The sequence below is a fragment of the Cyprinodon variegatus genome, unplaced genomic scaffold (genome assembly GCF_000732505.1).
Source record: "Cyprinodon variegatus isolate N-32 unplaced genomic scaffold, C_variegatus-1.0 Scaffold26, whole genome shotgun sequence".
NCBI lineage: Eukaryota > Metazoa > Chordata > Actinopteri > Cyprinodontiformes > Cyprinodontidae > Cyprinodon > Cyprinodon variegatus.
Genome location: NW_015150479.1, coordinates 317469 through 336080, shown reverse-complemented (window position 1 = coordinate 336080; position 18612 = coordinate 317469). Strand labels below are relative to the sequence as shown.

General features: G+C 35.2%; 1 protein-coding gene across 1 annotated transcript in view; it reads left to right on the top strand.

Moving 5' to 3' along the window:
- ipo11 (importin 11) overlaps window positions 1–18612 on the top strand; it is a 179039-nt gene that overhangs the window by 52256 nt on the left and 108171 nt on the right. Inside the window, exons 9-15 of the mRNA XM_015396107.1 lie at window positions 2720–2790; window positions 2904–3096; window positions 4958–5110; window positions 5825–5868; window positions 7259–7349; window positions 8266–8313; window positions 11567–11672. Coding sequence (XP_015251593.1) covers window positions 2720–2790; window positions 2904–3096; window positions 4958–5110; window positions 5825–5868; window positions 7259–7349; window positions 8266–8313; window positions 11567–11672 — 706 coding nt within the window. The remainder of the gene's footprint in view (window positions 1–2719; window positions 2791–2903; window positions 3097–4957; window positions 5111–5824; window positions 5869–7258; window positions 7350–8265; window positions 8314–11566; window positions 11673–18612) is intronic.

Genomic DNA, 18612 nt, shown 5'->3' with positions numbered 1-18612 from the left:
AGGAATCCAAAGGACAATTGTTTCATTAAATTAATCACAGCTGGCCAACGTCCCCATGGGGTCCCAAGTCCCCCTATCTTAAGATGGAGTCCGAAAAGAAAAAAAAAAAAAGATGGAGTCCGATGAGATCCCTTACACACCTGCAGCGCTGTTTACAGTCTCCTGTTTGTGTGAATCATCTAGTGTTGCTGAAAGTAATAAGTAATAATATACTCTGCATTCTATTCGCAAAAAGTGTCATTTGATTCATACTTTTAGGTTTAAATTGCTGCAGGGATGTGCACAAGTTATCTGTAGTGTAAGAACAATAACAAATAAATAAGAAAACCTTGAAGGATACATTCAGTTACATAAAATCATACAAAAATCAAGCACTATCACATCAATCAGGTTCTTAAATGGAAAATAACCTAAAACATGTAAAAAAGTAAATAAAATTAAAGTTGAATAAGAAGCTCTTGAAACTGTTTCAATGTCTGTATAATGAATAAATAAATCTAAACTGCCTTTACCCTCTGTCTGTCTTTTAAGAGACTTTTACAACCTTTTAGAATGATGGGCCTTTTATCTTAAGCAATAAAATTGACACTTACTTCTGTTATATCATTTTTGGGTTAGGTTGGAGGTTTAACATCCGACGCGGTCTGGGTGTATCTATCAGATGCTGCCGCTGTTGTGGGTGTGCCTACAGTTACAAAACTGATATATATTTGATATGATATTAATAGCCTGTAATATAGAAATATTAGGCCTACTGTTTTCAGATGATACACCCTGTTAGTAGTTGAGCTGTGATATACAAACTGTTGTTGGCAACTTTTTTCAGCTTTTTTTCTGCCATCTATTTTTGCAAAATTCTGCCATATTGCTGATTGTCTTTCACATAGATGCTCAAGAACTCTCACTGTAAGTTAAACGCTAAACAATATTAAATATTCAGCAAATCTTTGGATGTTTAATAACATGGACGTACTTCTCTCTACATACACTGTGTGTAGGGCTAATCCAAAATACTGAAAAGAAGGGGATGTTCTAAGAAGACAGGCTGTGGCCATTTCTCAATATGTGTACTTGTGCGTTCCCATGTGCTCGTGTACTCGTGAAACGTCATCAGCCTCACCCCTAGTACTGCACAAAACCGAGAACGGACAAAGTCCCCGGATGTTGTTCTTTCCCCTCCCTCTTTAATGTGCATGCATCAGAGCAGACTTGACCATTCTTGAGATTGACAGCTGTCCCAGCATGCACCGAAACAGCAGCAGCTTCCAATGGAGTGCTCACAGAGCTCAGAGTATTTAGCTAAAAGATCTCTTTTCTTTCTTCTTTGTTCTTTAAGAGTACGTTTTAGGATAATTTGAGGCGAAAACATTATACTGTTTACGTCTGCAGCAGCCCTCTCTCATAACGGTGTGTGAAGTACCGCTACTGCTGATGCAGATTTTTTTGTTTCATATTGTCAAAATGTGCATTTTATTTGTGTGCATCTGACTGTTTTCATTATTATTTTTCCCCCACAAAATGAAAAAAACAAAAAAAGTTTATTATTATCTTGGGACTATTAATAACAGAAGGATAAATGCAGCTCCAGACGAGCCAAGCATGTGGTGATGTCACGAGTACGCTTCTGTTCCAATTGACCCATATTTATGCTGCCTGCTCCCGTTCTCCCCGAGTCTACACTTCTGTGTTCTTCTCAAGAACATACTTGGCGATGACACAAGTCCATACTCGCGTTCTTGTGAATTGAGAAACGGCCTTTATGAGATTAACGGGCAAATTGGTCGACTAATAAGAATGTTGATCAACTAAGAATGTATTCACCAATAAGTCAACTAGGACTTGATAGTCCATGTAAGAATATTTAACATATTCAGCTGCCTTCTCATTTGCAAATGTAGGCTGCTGTTTCTTCATTTTCTTTTAAATTGTTCTGCAATTAGATGCAACAGAGCAAATAGGGACAGCAGTTCTCTTAGGATCCTGAATAAAAAAAAACATAATTAGCTTCAGTTTATAGAACTGGGGAGAGCAAATATACTGTATATAGGTTTTCTCAAAATGAATTTAGTGCTGTTGAAATAAAATTTGCCTCTATATACATTTCCATTTAAAATATCTCTTTGAAAGACTCTTTTTACCCTGAAATAAGCAGAAAAAGTAAAGCATCTTTTATACCCTTTGCAGTATGTCTATTGTTTTTTTTTTTTTTTTTTACTGTTTGCTCGTATTGTGAGGAAAAACAGCAGGGATCCAGTTGTTCCTGCTTGTTGTTATGGATGTTACCAAGGTTGTTGATACGTAGGAGTTGAAAGCAAGAAATTGCTCAGAATTTTCTAAGGTGATTTAAAGCAAATCATCAGTGACCATAGAAACGCTTTCTTTAAGTACTACATGACAAATACATTCAAAAATTCAAGAATATTTGCTTTATCAAATCATAGGTCTAAACTATTTCTTAGTTTTTTTTTTAACTAATCAAAAATTAATTAACCAAATTAACTTATTTTTATGTATTTTTGTACAATAAAAAGGTTATGCTAGAAGAGCTTATTTCCTTTGTATTCATAGTACATCAGTTTTTCACTATAAGTCCTAGTTGTGTATTCAGTTTGGTTGCTCAGAAGCATGCATCAAAAATGATGTCTGGCATTTGAGAATTGAGCTCATTTAATGCTTATGAAAGAATATGATATATATCATTTGTATTTTTTGGTTTCAGGTCGGCAAGTCGGTTCAGAGAGCCCATGCAGGGAAAAACTGGAAAAGACAATTATTCTGTACACTAAAGTTGTAAGTAAATGGAAATTGGATGTATAACTATAAAAAGGAACAGCTTTCTGCTTGTAGTTTCTAACCGTAGCCTTTTGTCATTTCTGTACTTTTCTCCCCTTGTTGTTATATAGTTGTTGGATTTCCTGGAGTACCATCCGTGTGCGTTCATTCCCCTAATCCAGCGCTCCCTGGAGTTTGCTGTCACCTATGTCTTCACACCTGCTGGAGAGGGAGTGACCTTCGAACGCTTCATTGTTCAGTGCATGAACCTCATCAAGCTGATCGTAAAGAATGACACATACAAACCTGCCAAGAACATTGATGGTGAGTTGTAAACTGTCTGAAGGGCAGTTTGTACATCCATATTAAGTCCAGCACCAGAGTTGTCCCCAAGTAGAGCTGATCTTGACAAATTTTCCCAGTGTAACCCAATAAACTACAAAAACTATAAATGCTGACCGGAAGAACCTGGTGCTGGTTTTATTGGACCTTAGTGCAGTATTGGAAGCTGGTGATAATTCTTTGCCTGGAAAACTGGGTCTGTTTTTCTGGTAAAGCACTTGACTGGTTTAAATCCTACATAAAGGACAGGGACCCATGTGTGTCAATAGGCAACTACACACATGCTCCCCCTAACTTAGTTCTTAATAAACAATACTATATATTACGATAGCTATGCAGATGACAAACGGCTGTACATTACCAAGTCACCTGATGAGTTTGAACCAATTTAACCACTGGGTAAATGCATAGAAGAAATCAATGCATGGATATGCCAACATTTCCTTCTGCCAAATCTAAACAAAACTGAAGTAATGCGTTTTGGACCAAAGTAAGAACATTTAAAAGTTTAACACACAGCTTATTTCAATACAGCTGGAAACCACCAATCCAAATCTGGGTATAGTGATATTATTACAATTAATAATTTTAGTTTTTTAATTATACATGGTAATTTTATGCCACCATAGTCTACCTTTTATTGTTCTTATTCATAGTACTTTGAATTGCCTTGCTACTAAAATGTGCTGTATGAATAAACTTCCCCTCGCTTGAAGCAGAGATCTGCAGAGGACTATAAATATACATGGACTTCATACACCTTTTTTAATGTGGCCTATTCCCTTTATCACTAACGTCAGAAATGTTTTTCTAATCAATTTGTGAAACACACATAAGGAAACTAATTGTGATATTTGTCTGCAAAATAAAGCTTTATATTTTTCCTCAAACTCTTTCTTTGATCCTCTGGTAAAATGTTATTTTCTTCATATCGGAGATTTCTCCAATTAGGTTCATTTTATGCCATTCCTGGTTATAACCTAGTTGTTTGTTTTTCCATTATTTTACGGTGAATTTTTATGATGCTGCACGTCGTCTTTTATAAGATACCTGATGATCCTTGTTGAGAGTGAAGCTAAAGATACACCAGAGTCTTTTCACAGCTTTCCAAAAATATTGACATTTTGGTATCAACTTGAAAGTGAGTGAGAGACATTCATGTTTTCACACTTTTGGAAGGGTTTTTGTATCCCTGCCTGTTTGCTTTTAATTACAGTTGTGACACAGACTTATGTTTTTTCAAGCTGAATTCCCAGAAGCTTCTGGCAGCTAGTTGTCTAATGTGTAAAAAACAGACATTAGATGTCCGTTTTTTACACATTAGATGCCAATCTCTCTAAAACTTAATCCTGCAATTCTTCTTTGCTTTAGCATTTTGTGTTAAGCGCATTGGTCCCATAGTTTTTTTAATTTTTTTTTTGCAGGTAAGACCTAAATTAGAGAGACTATTATGGTAAAGCAACACTTTGATGTCTTCATTTTAGGGTACACATCACATTCTGCTGACAAACAATTTGAAACTAAAATCGTGCAGGAATCCCTGAAACAGGGTCTAAAAAAGTAAAATGCCATGTCCATGGCTGTATATAATATGTTTAACTACATGACAAAAACAATATATATAATATTTAATATTTATTAAATGGATACAATAAAAGTTAAAAAGTTAAATACTATTCAATAAACATACACCATGCTAACCTGGTGAAGTAATTTAAAAATAAGAATGGCTTAAAGGTAAAAAAAAATTAAAAGGAAAACTGCTGGTTTATCTTTATATGACATATGGACTGTGTTTTGTTCCTATGTTTTTCAACTGTGTTTTCCTTTCCCTGTTCTTTAGAGAGTAAACCTGAAAGTCTAGAGGCTCATAAGATCAAGACAGCCTTCTTCACTCACCCCACACTGACGGAAATTGGGCGCCGGCTTGTTTCACACTACTTCCTCCTCACAGAAGAAGAACTGGCCATGTGGGAGGAGGACCCTGAGAGCTTTGGTAGGTTTCCTAAGCTCATGAAAACAATTTGAGTCTAATAAATCTGAGCACATTTGAAACTGGGGGAAATTGGTTAGTTTTTGAATGTTTCAGAGTTGTCTATGTGTGTATCGTCTGAAATTGTTTAAAATATGTTATTGATTTATGCTCAAAACAATAGATTTGTGAAATCTAAAGAAGTGAGTCATGAGTGCTGGAAGCCTGGTTCTGCTGGAGGTTTCTTCCTGTTAAAAGGGAGTTTTTCCTCTCCACTGTCGCTACAAGCATGCTTAGTGTGAGGGATTGCATCCGAGTCAATGAGTCGATGCAATCAACTGGTTTTCCTTTGATAGAAAACTTTTAATCAATTTGACTATGATCTGGTGAACTGTGAAGTGCCTTGAGATGATATGTGTTGTGAATTGACGCTATATAAATAAACTGAATTGAAACTGAATTTAAACTCTTAACAGGTTAGTGGAACTAACCAGTTGATCTGGCTTTTTATAGGGTCATTCCTTGGCACTTCAAAAATCCTCTTGATTTTTATAGGAAAACATCTTATATGAAATAATGGATTTGAACTTCTAGAACCGTAAGATGGAACTATGCAAATGTAGAAACACATTATTTTTAGTTATCAGTCAGCATAAACACAGTTGCTGTTGTGAAACGGGCATAAAATGTGGATGTAAAGTTCTAATGATTGCATTTTTTTAAAAATCATTTTAATAGCTGTTGAGGAAACTGGTGGTGACTCTTGGAAGTACAGTCTAAGGGTAAGTTGAATTTACATTACACAGATACATCCAGCTTGTACTTATGCGTATCGTACACATAATGTTACATTAATTTAAATGCACTCTGAGAGCGCAGACCTCTGCCAAGCAGCAAATGTTGCCTGGAATTGTGACTTACTCCTATAGCTAAAACTGACACATGATCTAGATCATTACCAAATGTAAATGACATGAAGCACATCTCTGGTAAAATGTCTTTCCATAAAATCCTCTCGTAAGATTTCAATTGATCCTGCTTACAAAGTAACAACGTTCAGTAAAATACCTCTGGACATTTTGAGTCCGATGCTGAGGCTGTCGATAGTCACTGCTGCCCCCCTCTGGTATAGTGAAGAACTGCTTGTTCCACGAAAATATCTGCATCTCACAATGTTAGAGAATCTTTTAAAACAATCCTATATCCAGATTATGATCCAGATCATCTGCAATATTTAATGGCTTCTTCCTTGGCCTGAGGCGCACCTCTTAACAATTTAACTGAAATCTGTTCATAACATTTTTTGTTATTTTGGAAACAGACAAATCAAAAACATAAAAACATAAACCTCCTTGGTGGAAGTAATGAATTTCACTCATTTATAAAGCACTTCTAAACATGTATAATTTTGTAATCCAAAGTAATACCAGCCATCGCTTGTATCATTGTTTCATCTGTTGTGCTAACATCTGGTTTGGGTTTTCTATGGTGCACATATATGGGTCATTTCAATTTAAAAGTCTGATTTTTCCTCTGAGTTGATAATTTCAAATGAAACAATCCAAAAAGCTGGAAATCTGAGTCGGGAAGTCGGGCAACATGACCACAGCTTACTTCTGGATTTCTGATGGTGCTACTCTTATCAACTCTTATAAAGCGTTTTTAGCACTTATTTGTTATTTATAATATATTTAGTAAATTTTACACATACATTATTTTTATTAATATTGTTTATAAGATGCTGTTTTTTCAGGCAAAATACTGCATAGAAAAGTGTGTTTGTTGTTCTGTTTTAAGGAGGCTAGAGTGTCCATATTATATATCCATATGTTTCAAACAAACCTGTAAATGAAAAGAAATGGCAATGTGTGGACTGAAGCAAAATATCTTTATGGGTTTTCTCCTTCCTGTGGGGAACAAATGAACCTAGAAGTGTTGCCCAGATCATCCAGCCCTAATTTTAGCATAGATATGATAGCAAAATAATTCAGAGTGAAGTTTGAGGGATCTTTGTCAGGAAAATCATGACTCCATTTCTGACCATAATGTTGAATTTATGCTTTTAATAGAAACATGGTTACTGGGATATGGGTTCACAGGGTGTGGTGTTGAATCAAGGTATAATGACAGCTCATTAACTTCTCCTGTTTCTGCTTCTTTTTCTTTTATTAGCCTTGCACAGAGGTGTTGTTCCTGGACATCTTCCACAACTACAGTCAGACCCTGACACCAGTTCTCCTGGATATGGTTCAAAATCTGCAGGGTCAGTGCAAAGTTTAATCAACTTATCTTATTCATCTTTTTCTGCTAACTTGTATTGCAAGCTAAATCTTTTGTTTTAGAAATCTTGGGACTGCCATTGCCAGTCTATGCATTCGACGTCACAGAAACACATTTTGTAGCCGTTTACCTCCATCTTATATTCTGATTGGAAGGCTCTGACTTTTAGTAATGTGTTGCTGTTTGTCTCTGCTGCATATTTTAGTGGTTTCAGCTCCAGCTGTTGGCAAGTTCTGACTAAGTGATTATCTCTGTGCAAGTGTGTGTTAATTGACAGCCATCCATCAGAGATTCCCCCCCCCCCTTTTATCACATTTAACTCGAGTTAATGTTAGCATCTGAATAAATTACATGCAAAACAGACATATGTTTAGACCTGTACAGCTTAATAAAGCATTGGTAAGTATAAACAATATGCAGACTGCATGGATTATTTTCTGATGAGTCTCAATGATGTTCTACCAGGTAATGTAAATAGAAAATCATGTAATGTTTGCATTAAAGTCATACCCCTCAATAAAATGTAGTTGTGGAAAAGCAGAAATAAATTAAGATAGTGTTGAAAAATAATGGTAGCCACACAAGATATTGACTCTTTGTGGGCAACTTGAACTTTTTCGGTGTTATGGAGATTGATGGCACTTGTTTGGAGATCTTATGAGGGGCAGGGAGTTTTCACTGTTATGTAAGCTCTATGCTGAACTTTAAATTTCTTTATTGTTTCTATTGAACATACTGAAGGCTATTGTTTTGATGCTTCATTGTGCAAATATCTACACTGTTTTTTATGATATAATGTAAAACTGAACTTGCAAAGTAAAAATAAAACTGGTTTGGATATTGTAGAGTAAAAATAAAAGTTGCAATTTTTTTCATCAGCGTTTGTTGTTTCCCTGCAGGTCCAACCAATGTGGAGGATCCTGTTCAGTTGCTAATGAAGGATGCAGGTTGGTCGAAAGTTCCCTGATCCTGTTCTTTAAAAACTGATAACATTTAATCCACATCTTTTAAAAATATAATTACTATCTTCAATGTGATAAATTGTTATACATTTGTTTTTGTAAACAAATATAATTGCATATTTTTACGGGCACTGAATCACAAATTTTTCACTATGGACTTACTTACTGTATTACCTTATTGCATCTTTTCTTCACTTTTTGTTATCTCCAGCTCATTTTGGGAAGCATGCCTCTCTGGCAGAGGAGCATGGCCTCTCATTAAGATTTATTTCACACACACACAAATGATGGTGCGCCCTAAAGCGACTCAGTCACCTAGATACTTCTTAGAGACTGCAGAGGTGCCCTGACAGTGTAGATAAAAATGTAAACACCCTGTGGGATGATGAAGCTGTGGTACCATAGAGGTGGATTGAGAGCTGTGTGTGAACCCAGTGAGGATAATGGTTAATTTATTTGTTTTTAACAAGGATTATGATGTAAAAGAACATCAGGGAGAACCAAGGAGCATTTAGGATTAGCTGAACCAGACTAAATAATGAAGAGACATGTCTTTAAACCTGATTACAGGTTTATAACCTCACTATACATCAAAGTACTCTGGTTTCTAAGCTGCTTGTTTTTTTTTTTAAACTGATGTTCCCTAATAAACCTCCGAGGCAGTCACAAATCAGCTTTGTTTGATCAGAAGGAATATAAAGTCTGTTTACTCATTGCAGCATCATTGTTTTATAGCCATTAAAGTGCAAGTGGTTATATATGAGGAAAAGCCACACATCTCATATTTTAATTTGAACATTAAGAAAAAGAAATGTTTAAGTCGAATCCACTATTTTTCCTTTTGACAGCACAACTCTGCTCTACTTCGTGTTGGTCCATTGCATTTTATCCCAACTTAATACATCAAAGCTGGTAGCTTTATGTGACAAATCGTTAAGTGGTGTGAATAGGTCTCTCTTTTTCATTTACTTTATATTATTTATTTATTTATTTGACAGGGACAGTGTACATTAATTAGCATTGCTGCAAATGCATCAGAATTAGCCAAGAGGCTATTTTCATTAAGCATTTGTTTCCAGGAGATTAATTATTAACCAATAATAAAGGAGGGTAACTGCTTTGTTTGGTTTTCAGATTGTATCTTCTGCTAGGTATTAAAAGGAGGTAAGCTAGTTTCATGAATAATTCTAACTTTGTGTTGCAAGAATCATAAAAGGGTGTAAAAATGACGCTGAAAAGTTTTTCCTACAGCTTCCTTCACTTTTTGCCATTCTCTATAAAGTATCTTTTTTTCTTCAATCAAGAAGCAACCTCATCTGTTTTTTATAAACCTGTGTTACTCTCTGCAGGAGGTGTAGTCCAAGAGGTCTGCTCTTTTCTATTATATGTTGAAAAATATAAAGAATTAAAATTTTTGATTTTAGCGATTCACCGAGAACTTTTATCACCTCCTTAATTTGTAATTTTTACAGGCTGCATGGACAGTGTTACCTTTCACCGCCTGTAATACTGTTCATCAGAGCTGAGCAAGTGTAGTGGAGTAAACCATTAGCCTCCTGAGATGCTTTTTTGGAACCACTATAAATGCAAATGTTTTAATACAGCTCTTGCAAGGGAATCAAATAAAATCAAATAATGTCCAACTAATATTGTCCAAGAATTAATTTTACTGTATCCCTAGGGCATATTAAACTGGGCAAGGAAAAATTAAAACAAGACGCAATGTGAGATATAGCTGAAAAAAAAAAAGGTTGATCATCTATACTTCAACAAATTAAAAAATGGAATCCAGCTAAAATTAAAGTTTTTTTGATTCCAATAATTTTTTCAATCTGTAGGTTAAAACTTTGAAAATGCTGCAATAGTTTTATGGTAATTGGTTAGAGAACAGATGTTTGTGACTAAACAATTTATTAGTATTTTATACTTATTCTGATATAGAATGAATTAAAATATATTTGTCAGATAGTGGGGAAATTTAGCCATGATACAAGGAAGATTAGATGGAATACACAAGTATCACATGCCATGCTAGATAATATAAAAAAGTACAACAATTCTAGAATTCGGCTTTCCAGCAGAAGATAAAAACTTGTTTGGTTATCAGTTGAATTAGGAAAAAAAATCTTTCTAGGTTTTTGTTGTCTGGGATATACACCCAGACAAATTTGTCTGAATGCTTTTGTCCAGAGCCATTCTTGAACATTGCCTCAGTTTAATCATAAATGGAAAACCAAGAAGTTTTGTTTTGTAGGTATTGACAGGCTTCACAATGAAGCTCAAAATGAAGCTGACGTACATACTTTTCCCCACTGATGATCCTTGAAGAGTTTCCACAGCACAAATTCAGCTGATTGGAGATGATTAGGACCAGTCTTTTAAATTATCTACAATTTATGATCCACGTCAGAGTGTAAACACCAAGCATGAAATCAAAGGAATCGTTTATAGACATAACTGTGATTGTCTTGAGGCACAAATCACGGAAAAGATCCAGAGACATATCTGCTCCTTTAAAGTTCCCACTGAGTGCAATGTCTTCCCTCATTGTTAAATTTGGAGGTTTGGAACCACCAGGACTCTTCCCCGAGGTGTTGGTCTGCCTACACTCAGCGATCAGGGAGACGGGTCCCAGTAGCTGAAGGTTCAGGGAGCTTCGGCTTAATTAGCAGCAAGTTCTAACCACTGTAGCAGCACAGATGCTGCGTGACAGGTGGGACCAATGCCAGCTTTAAAGTATTTTATACTCTTATCAAAGTTTTAGTTCCTATCCCAGTAACAAAAAGAGGTGGGGAAAAACAAATACCTACATTTCAAAATAAAGGCAAATGTGAGAATCTGCCTTCGAACATTTTACCAATTTTGTTTAAATAGATCAAATTTTATAGTGAAATTATTGTATTGACAGAAACACTTAATGCTACATTGGTGTAATGCTTTGCTTTGCAGTTGCATTTTGACATTTTATATCCTTTTACAGGCTATAAATAGAAGGGTAGTGTGCTTGAACATATGGAGGCATCTGTTTGAGTTATCCATGTAACATGTCTGGTGCATACCCATAATCCTTTGCTTTTGCATCAGCTAATAAAGACAACCAAGATGGAAGCCCATTTGATACAATGCTGTTCCCTTCCAATTCATTTTTTATTTATTTTTCCAGCATCTACTACTCTATCTGCTGCCACAGGCTGATGCAGTTTTCTCTTGTTTTTTTTTTTTTTGGTTTTTTTTACAGTTTACAATGCTGTGGGGTTGGCAGCATATGAACTGTTTGACAATGTGGACTTTGACCAGTGGTTCAAGAATCAGCTGCTTGGAGAGCTGCAAGTCAGCCATCACAGGTATTTTTCCTAAATGTCTATGTTTGTATTTCTATAGTTGTAATGTCTATAGATGTCTATTGATTTCAAAAACAAAAAAGAAATCCTTTTTTAATTAACACTTAAGTCAAAAAACATGATAGTTATTGCATTGCACACAAGGCAAATAACTTGCAGACATCAGTAAGTCTGGCTTTAGTTTAACTTTTTTGTATTGAAAAGGAGAATTTGGTTATTTTCTATGAGACATGAGAAATGACAAAACAAAAATGAACATGAAAATAGCTAAATACACATTAATAAATGCATATGCATGTGATCATATACATGGACATGAAAATAAATAATTTCACATATGAATAAATGAATACACATATAACCGTATAAATGAACACACATATAAATGCATAAGTAAGCGAATAATTAAGTAAATATGACTTGGTACTGAAAAAAGGCTAATTCTTTTTTTTTTCTTCTCTTAATTCTCCATTTATTTGCGCATTTTTATGTATTGTCCCATTTTGTGTATACATACATTTATATTTATTTATTCATTATTTCTGGGTGTGCTTTTTGTTGCACCATCACAAGTTTCAGCCGTGTTGTTTCGGTTTTAAATGTCTACTGGCTGAAAACCATAAATCCACATTCGGTGGCCGAATTTTTGGTGACTCTTCGGTTTATTTATACATTTTCATATTTATTTTCCTCTTTGGTCATGTGTTGTCCCTCATAGTTTTGTTAAAATTTTTTTAACTCCTTGTTTTGTTCTTGTCTGGCTTTTGATTTGAATTTCTCTTTTAATTTTTTGCTTCCTTTATATTGATGGAGTTAAAGGGAGAGTAAAGCATCTTATTAATTATTTGAAGTTATGAAATTATTTTTTCTCGCTTTGATCCATTTGAGCATCAATTGCAGGGTTAATTAACTATTAACCTCTTAAAACATCTGACTGCAGCCAGTAGCATGCTGAAAGCATTCAGAAAGTTCCAAAGTAACAAGCTAAATATGAGCTTTTGTCCAATATTTTATTAATGACCGCTTGGGGCCAGCATTTATTAAAAATGACAAAATATTAAAAATTGGTCTCCAATTTTGGCTCTTAGAAGTTTACACACCTCTGTTCATTTCCAGGAGGCCCTGATAAATAATTTCCTAACTTCCAAATTCTCTCTTAATACATTTAATTTAAGCATAAAAACTAATTGGTTTTGGCAAAACAAAAAGACAACCTGGTAACATAACTGTGCAGAGTTTGACACAATTATTTTTTCCTGCATTTAGTTTTCTTTGGTTATCCCATAAACATGCCTCCTTCTGAGTGTAGCATGTTCACCAGTAAGTCATAGGTCACAGAGACGCACAGGATGGACTGACGTACACAGACTATAACTAAAGCAATCTAGAGAGACCAATTTACCTAACAGTTTTTGAAATGTGGGAGGAGATAACTGCCCAGAGAGAAGCGTGGTACAGGCACTATGGAGAACATCAAGTACAATTAGGCATTGTCTGGACCTTTTCATGGTATCATTGAGAGAATATAGAAAATGAAAGGATAGAAAAAGTCTGGTTATAAGTTTTTAAGTAAAAAAAAAGAGAAAAAAAAAGAGCAAAAACATGCTGAAATTTGAAGATGTGCGTGTGATCAGCTGCATGCTTCCTGACTGAGTGAGCTGCTTTAATGCATTTGAGTGAAAAAGGGGAGGGAGATGGAGCTGCAAAAGTCATGAGGGTGTGTTTGAAATAAAGAACAGAGAAGTGTCCTTCACCCCCTGTGCCTGAAATAAACAACACAAAAAGCCCAGAGCACTCGGAAGTTCGTCCACTCGGGTTAGTGTTGACGTCAGAGAGCGGGCACGTTGATGTCACCCACGCTGTCCAGGTGTGAACAAACCCTTGACTTATGTGTGTCCATAATCCTTTGTTCTCTCCAGGGGTTCGTTTGCACTGTAATGTCATTGAATTGATTCAATATAAAAACATTAAATGCATGCTTATTTTCTACAAGGTAACTCGAATGTTTGAATACTTTGTGTTTCGGGGATGTGTAGAAATGTGTTGGAAATTGTTTTATTGGATTTTTTTCCTAAGCTTGTTCAGGAACATGCTCTATCTTCTCGGTTTTTTCCAGTAGCCCGCCTACTGGATCAGACACCCCCACTTATCTTTCGTGTATCTGCTAGATATAAGGAATGTGTCATTTTTTCAATTACGATTCTTATATTCTCTTACTCCCTGGTCGGGGATCCACTCTGCCCCATTCTTTTGTAATAGCTTTGCACAGGCTATTAACTTTATATTTATCAGATATTGGTTTTTATAGAACCATCTGTTAAATTCAGAATAAACTGATCTAATAGTATGTCATATTAATATGATATATCCTATCCACCTCTGTTCAATGTTGTATATCCTCCTCTTTAGAGCATTCCTAGCTTTAATGCTTTTTTGTTATTATTTTATGTTTAGTGTAGGTGCTTGGCATCTTTTTACATTTATTATTTTGAGTAATTTCTTGAATAACCTAACATGCTCTCTTTTCTTTTCAAAATCTCCTCCACACTTATGCACAAAGCAAGCACCCATGGGGCTAAAATCTCTGGGACTTTGGTAATTAGTAGTTTACATTAAATGGGACTAAACTCTTGGCTGTGAACAGCCAGCCTTTGGCAGTTTTGTGAGAGTTGCAAATGAAAGTGCATATGTTCCAAAAAAAAAAAAAAAGCTGTCTTATGTAATTTTGACCTCTTTAACCTTTTAAGCCTATTAACCAGAGTAAACAGACTCTAATTGGTGATTAAAGAAAAATATAAGTTTGGATTTAAACCAGCTTTTTAAATGATGGCTGGAACCAACATCTTTTTGAAATGTTTATCCTGTTTAAAAGCAATGTAGAAGAAAAGAACGCTGCTTTTCTTTGCATTATTTATCAAACAAGCTAAGAGAACAGCCTTGAATATTAACCTGAGATATTTTTAATGTTACTGAAGTGAGCTGTGTTTTTCTCTAAAGCTGTCTGTGTGCATTTTTTTTCTACTTACAATGTCATGAATTTTCATCTTGAACTGTTTTATTTCATAATTTTTTGCAGGAGAACAATGTTTCATCAATCTCAAAGGGATGAAAACCTCGGCTTGTGATTGTAGCAATCAGAAACTCAGCAATTTCTCTTACATACTGTGTGTTAATGCATAATCTATTTTATTTTAATCTGAAGTAAAAGGCATTAGAAGAAGAGGTATTATTTTACTCTCTGAGAGAAAAGTAATATTTATTCTTTATGCACTCCTTAAATCTACAGGAAATACATTACATTTTCTTTATTTATCATGTTTAAGGAATCAGTGGCCCTGTTCTTGCACTTAATACAATTTAGTATTTATTGGCAAAAATGCAAAATTTAAAGTAGCTTTTAAACTCTAAGCCTGATTTATTTTTTCTGTTTAACTGGATGAATGATTTCAACTTCTCATATGCATTATAATGCATTTTATGAATGTTTTTGCTCCTAAAAATTCAAAATATGTTTAGAATTTTATATTTGGGGATATTTGGGGTGTATTTATCTCCATTTCAACGAAAAGGGGAATTTAGAAATTCATTTTGAACCTTTTTTCGACAGTTGACTGAAGGGCTCCAGCAGTACGTCCGTCTACAGAAGAGTCGAACCCAAAATGACTTTTTGAAAGGAAATCCTTCCCCCTATTAAATTACCTGCTTCAGCAAATCGGATACATTGAACAAATTGGCTGTATTTATGTGGCCATTTTAGTCACACACATACACGCACACACAGCATTTAGAGCACTTATGAGTGTGTCATCTGATTTCACTCTCAATAGAGCACAGAGTTATGCCCCATCCCTCATATTTGTTGGGAACTTGGGGTTAAGTGCCTTGCCCAGGTGTAGTTCGACATGATGGAGGAGGAAGCTCCGATTAAGCCTTATTTGCAACAATAGCACAAGTATATTTCTTAATGTGAAAAAGATGCCCTGATCAATTATAACCGACAATTGTACATCTCAAAGTGGCAAAATTCTACATTTCAGTGATATCTGAACATGAATGGCTTTATTTTTACTTGACAAAATTCCTTAGAAATTAAGGAGCAAATAATATGGCTGTGTACAGACATTTTTGGTCACCTTTGGTCTTGGTTGCAACCGAATTTTATATTAACATTTTCTAATACAGCATTTACATAAAAATGGCAAAAAACCCCTGATGATTAACTTTGCCGTTTTCTGAGTTACAGGAAAAATCGTTAATGCTACCCTGACAGTCTTACAGTTTATTGTGACAGGTAACCACCCTTTCTTTTTGTTCATCTCCAGATTAAACCATTAAAAATAGTTCCTAATGACAATTTAAAGGTATTTTCTTAGAATTTGTCAAGATTTTATGTTTATCAAATCTGGACTTTTTATGTCCCTGAACTTTTTAGCCACCTTCCCTTTTGTATGCTGCTTTGCCCTTCATAGATATTTTGTGTTTTATGATTAACTGACCTTCTAGGGGTTAAAATCATGCTCTAGATACATAGTCTGAGTAGCAGCTGAGTGGCGTAATAACTAGGTAAAACTGAAGGTTGCTTAGGCTGCTTTCATTTCAAACTGCTCAAGGCTTTTAGCATTCAGACCTGATTGCATCTTCTTCAGTGCTGACTAAGTGTTTATATTAAAGGTCACATATAAGCACCTAGAGGCCCTCGAGGACCACATATGGTGCCCTCAGCGTCTTCTGAAAGCAGAACAACTTGTCAGTGAGCTAAGTTTGACATTTTTTTTATAAATTCTGTTGCACTTCTTTATAAATCTGTTGAAACTCAAGCATCTTTTTTTTATAAATTCAGTGCACCTGGATGTGGTATATTTGATAACCCAGAGCTGTACCTTTCCTGGAGATCCAGTTTCGGTTATAATGTATGAGTTTCACAGGAAGGTGATGCACAGAAGAACAAGACTTTAAGAACAAACAAACAAACAAAAAAAAAAACATTCACTGGCTTTGCTGCTTGATTTTACTGAAATAACAGAAGTCAGTTTATTCTTGTTTTATGGTTATGTTCAATAGAAGGACAAATTAGGGGGAAACTAGTTAAAATAGATATTCTTTCATAGCTTTTTTTGTCCGCTGGGATGTGCTTTTGACACACACTGGTTCATATGTTCAGAGAGATGTTATTGGAGTCATTATGTTTTCCCCTACAGGCAGGTCAATATATCTTGCTTTTCAATCCACTCCAGTCTGAATATTTCATGCAAGTGATTTATTTGTATTAAGTTCCTTTTTGCAATGTGATATTGGTAATGGCTAATAAACTCCAGCAGCTTTTTGGCCTGAAATATTTATCTAACTTTGAGAAATCTTATGAGAAGCAGAATAACAATAGTTATTTTATCTCCACCAGAAGACACATTCAAAGGAGGATTTTTCTTTTTTCGGCCGCTTCATTCGTCTGGTGAACATTTGTTGCTGTTGGCAGAACAATCCAAGCTGCTCTTCTGTTTGTTGATCTTGCCCCATTGGGGGATGTTTGTTCTCATCTTCACATTCTTTTTCATATTCACATCACTTAAAATCAAAATGGTAACTGCAGCAGTATAATTTATATTTAGCTTAAAATATTTCTCCTTTGATTTTCAATGTCATAGCAGTTGAAACCAAACTTCTATCCATATTGTAGACTTCTGGGGTTTTACTTCTCCTAGGCTCACATTTTGTCTATGACAGGTGAGATGCTGTCTCCTTGGCCAAGGATATCCTTGAAGCCCTATTGATTTTTATTCCCCTCATCACATCTAGTTGTGAATCAATTCATGGCACATTTTGTGTGATTCATTGATCTTGCTAGTCCTCAGCTATCCCTATCATCAATCAATAAATATAAAAAACAGGATCAGTTTGCTGTTGTCTCATTGATAAAGAAGATAATATTTTCTAAAGTTTGCTCCACCTATAGTAGGTCTTGCTAAATCAACACTTTATTTATTATAAGCCACTGGAATTGCAAAGGTTCTGAAATTTAGCCTCTTGCCTTGTAAAAATGTCATTTTATGGCTTTTTGGAAAATGAGTAATGGGCTTTCCTGTCCCATACAGAGAAGATGCAAGATAATCCTTAATATATTTTAAACTGGATTGTGTTTACATACAGATGGGACAGCAAGTCTAGTTCACAACCTCACTTTTTCTTATAGCTCTGTGTTCATATTGTTCTTCCTTTTTTGGCAAATGAGTGAATAATGCAGATGTATTACTAATAATACAGAAAAAGGCCTTTTTCTATTTGCCTCTATGTTTCCTCACAACAACTGGTTCTTGCATATTTACAGATTTTTAATTTAAAGGAAACTTTCAAGGTTGCACGAATTTGCAAACAGCATTTAAATTCTAACATAACATGAGTTTAAGGGCCATTTACGTGACAGTAGCTAGGCATGCCCCAGGGAAACTTACAGTTCAACATGTCATACGTCTGAGACAATCTAACAATTAAGATCTACATTCAGTTATACAAATGGTCACATATATTTCAAGACTATCGAACCAGTATTTTGTATCTCATATGCATGCATGCGGAGGGGAATGAATGAAGGTTCACCACTATTTTTTTAAATCCCTATAGTATAAGGCTAAAAATGAATTACAACATACATTTTGTGTGTTTTTAATTCCTTGTAATTTCACTGAGGGTGCTTCAGTAACAGGATTTTTCTCTTGCCGTTGGAACAGAGCGTAACAGCCCTGTCCCTCCCCCACCTGTCTCAAGATTACTATTGGTCAGCCAAAGAAGAATCCTGCACTTTTCCTTTGTTTATAAGAAAGATACATTTGACTGTTGGGGAATATTTGCAGTCACATAAAAACATTGAAAATGTCACTCATAGTGCGGAAAACCAAAGCAAGCCATCCCTTACTTGTTACGAAAACAATACAGTTGGTGGGCAGCAGGT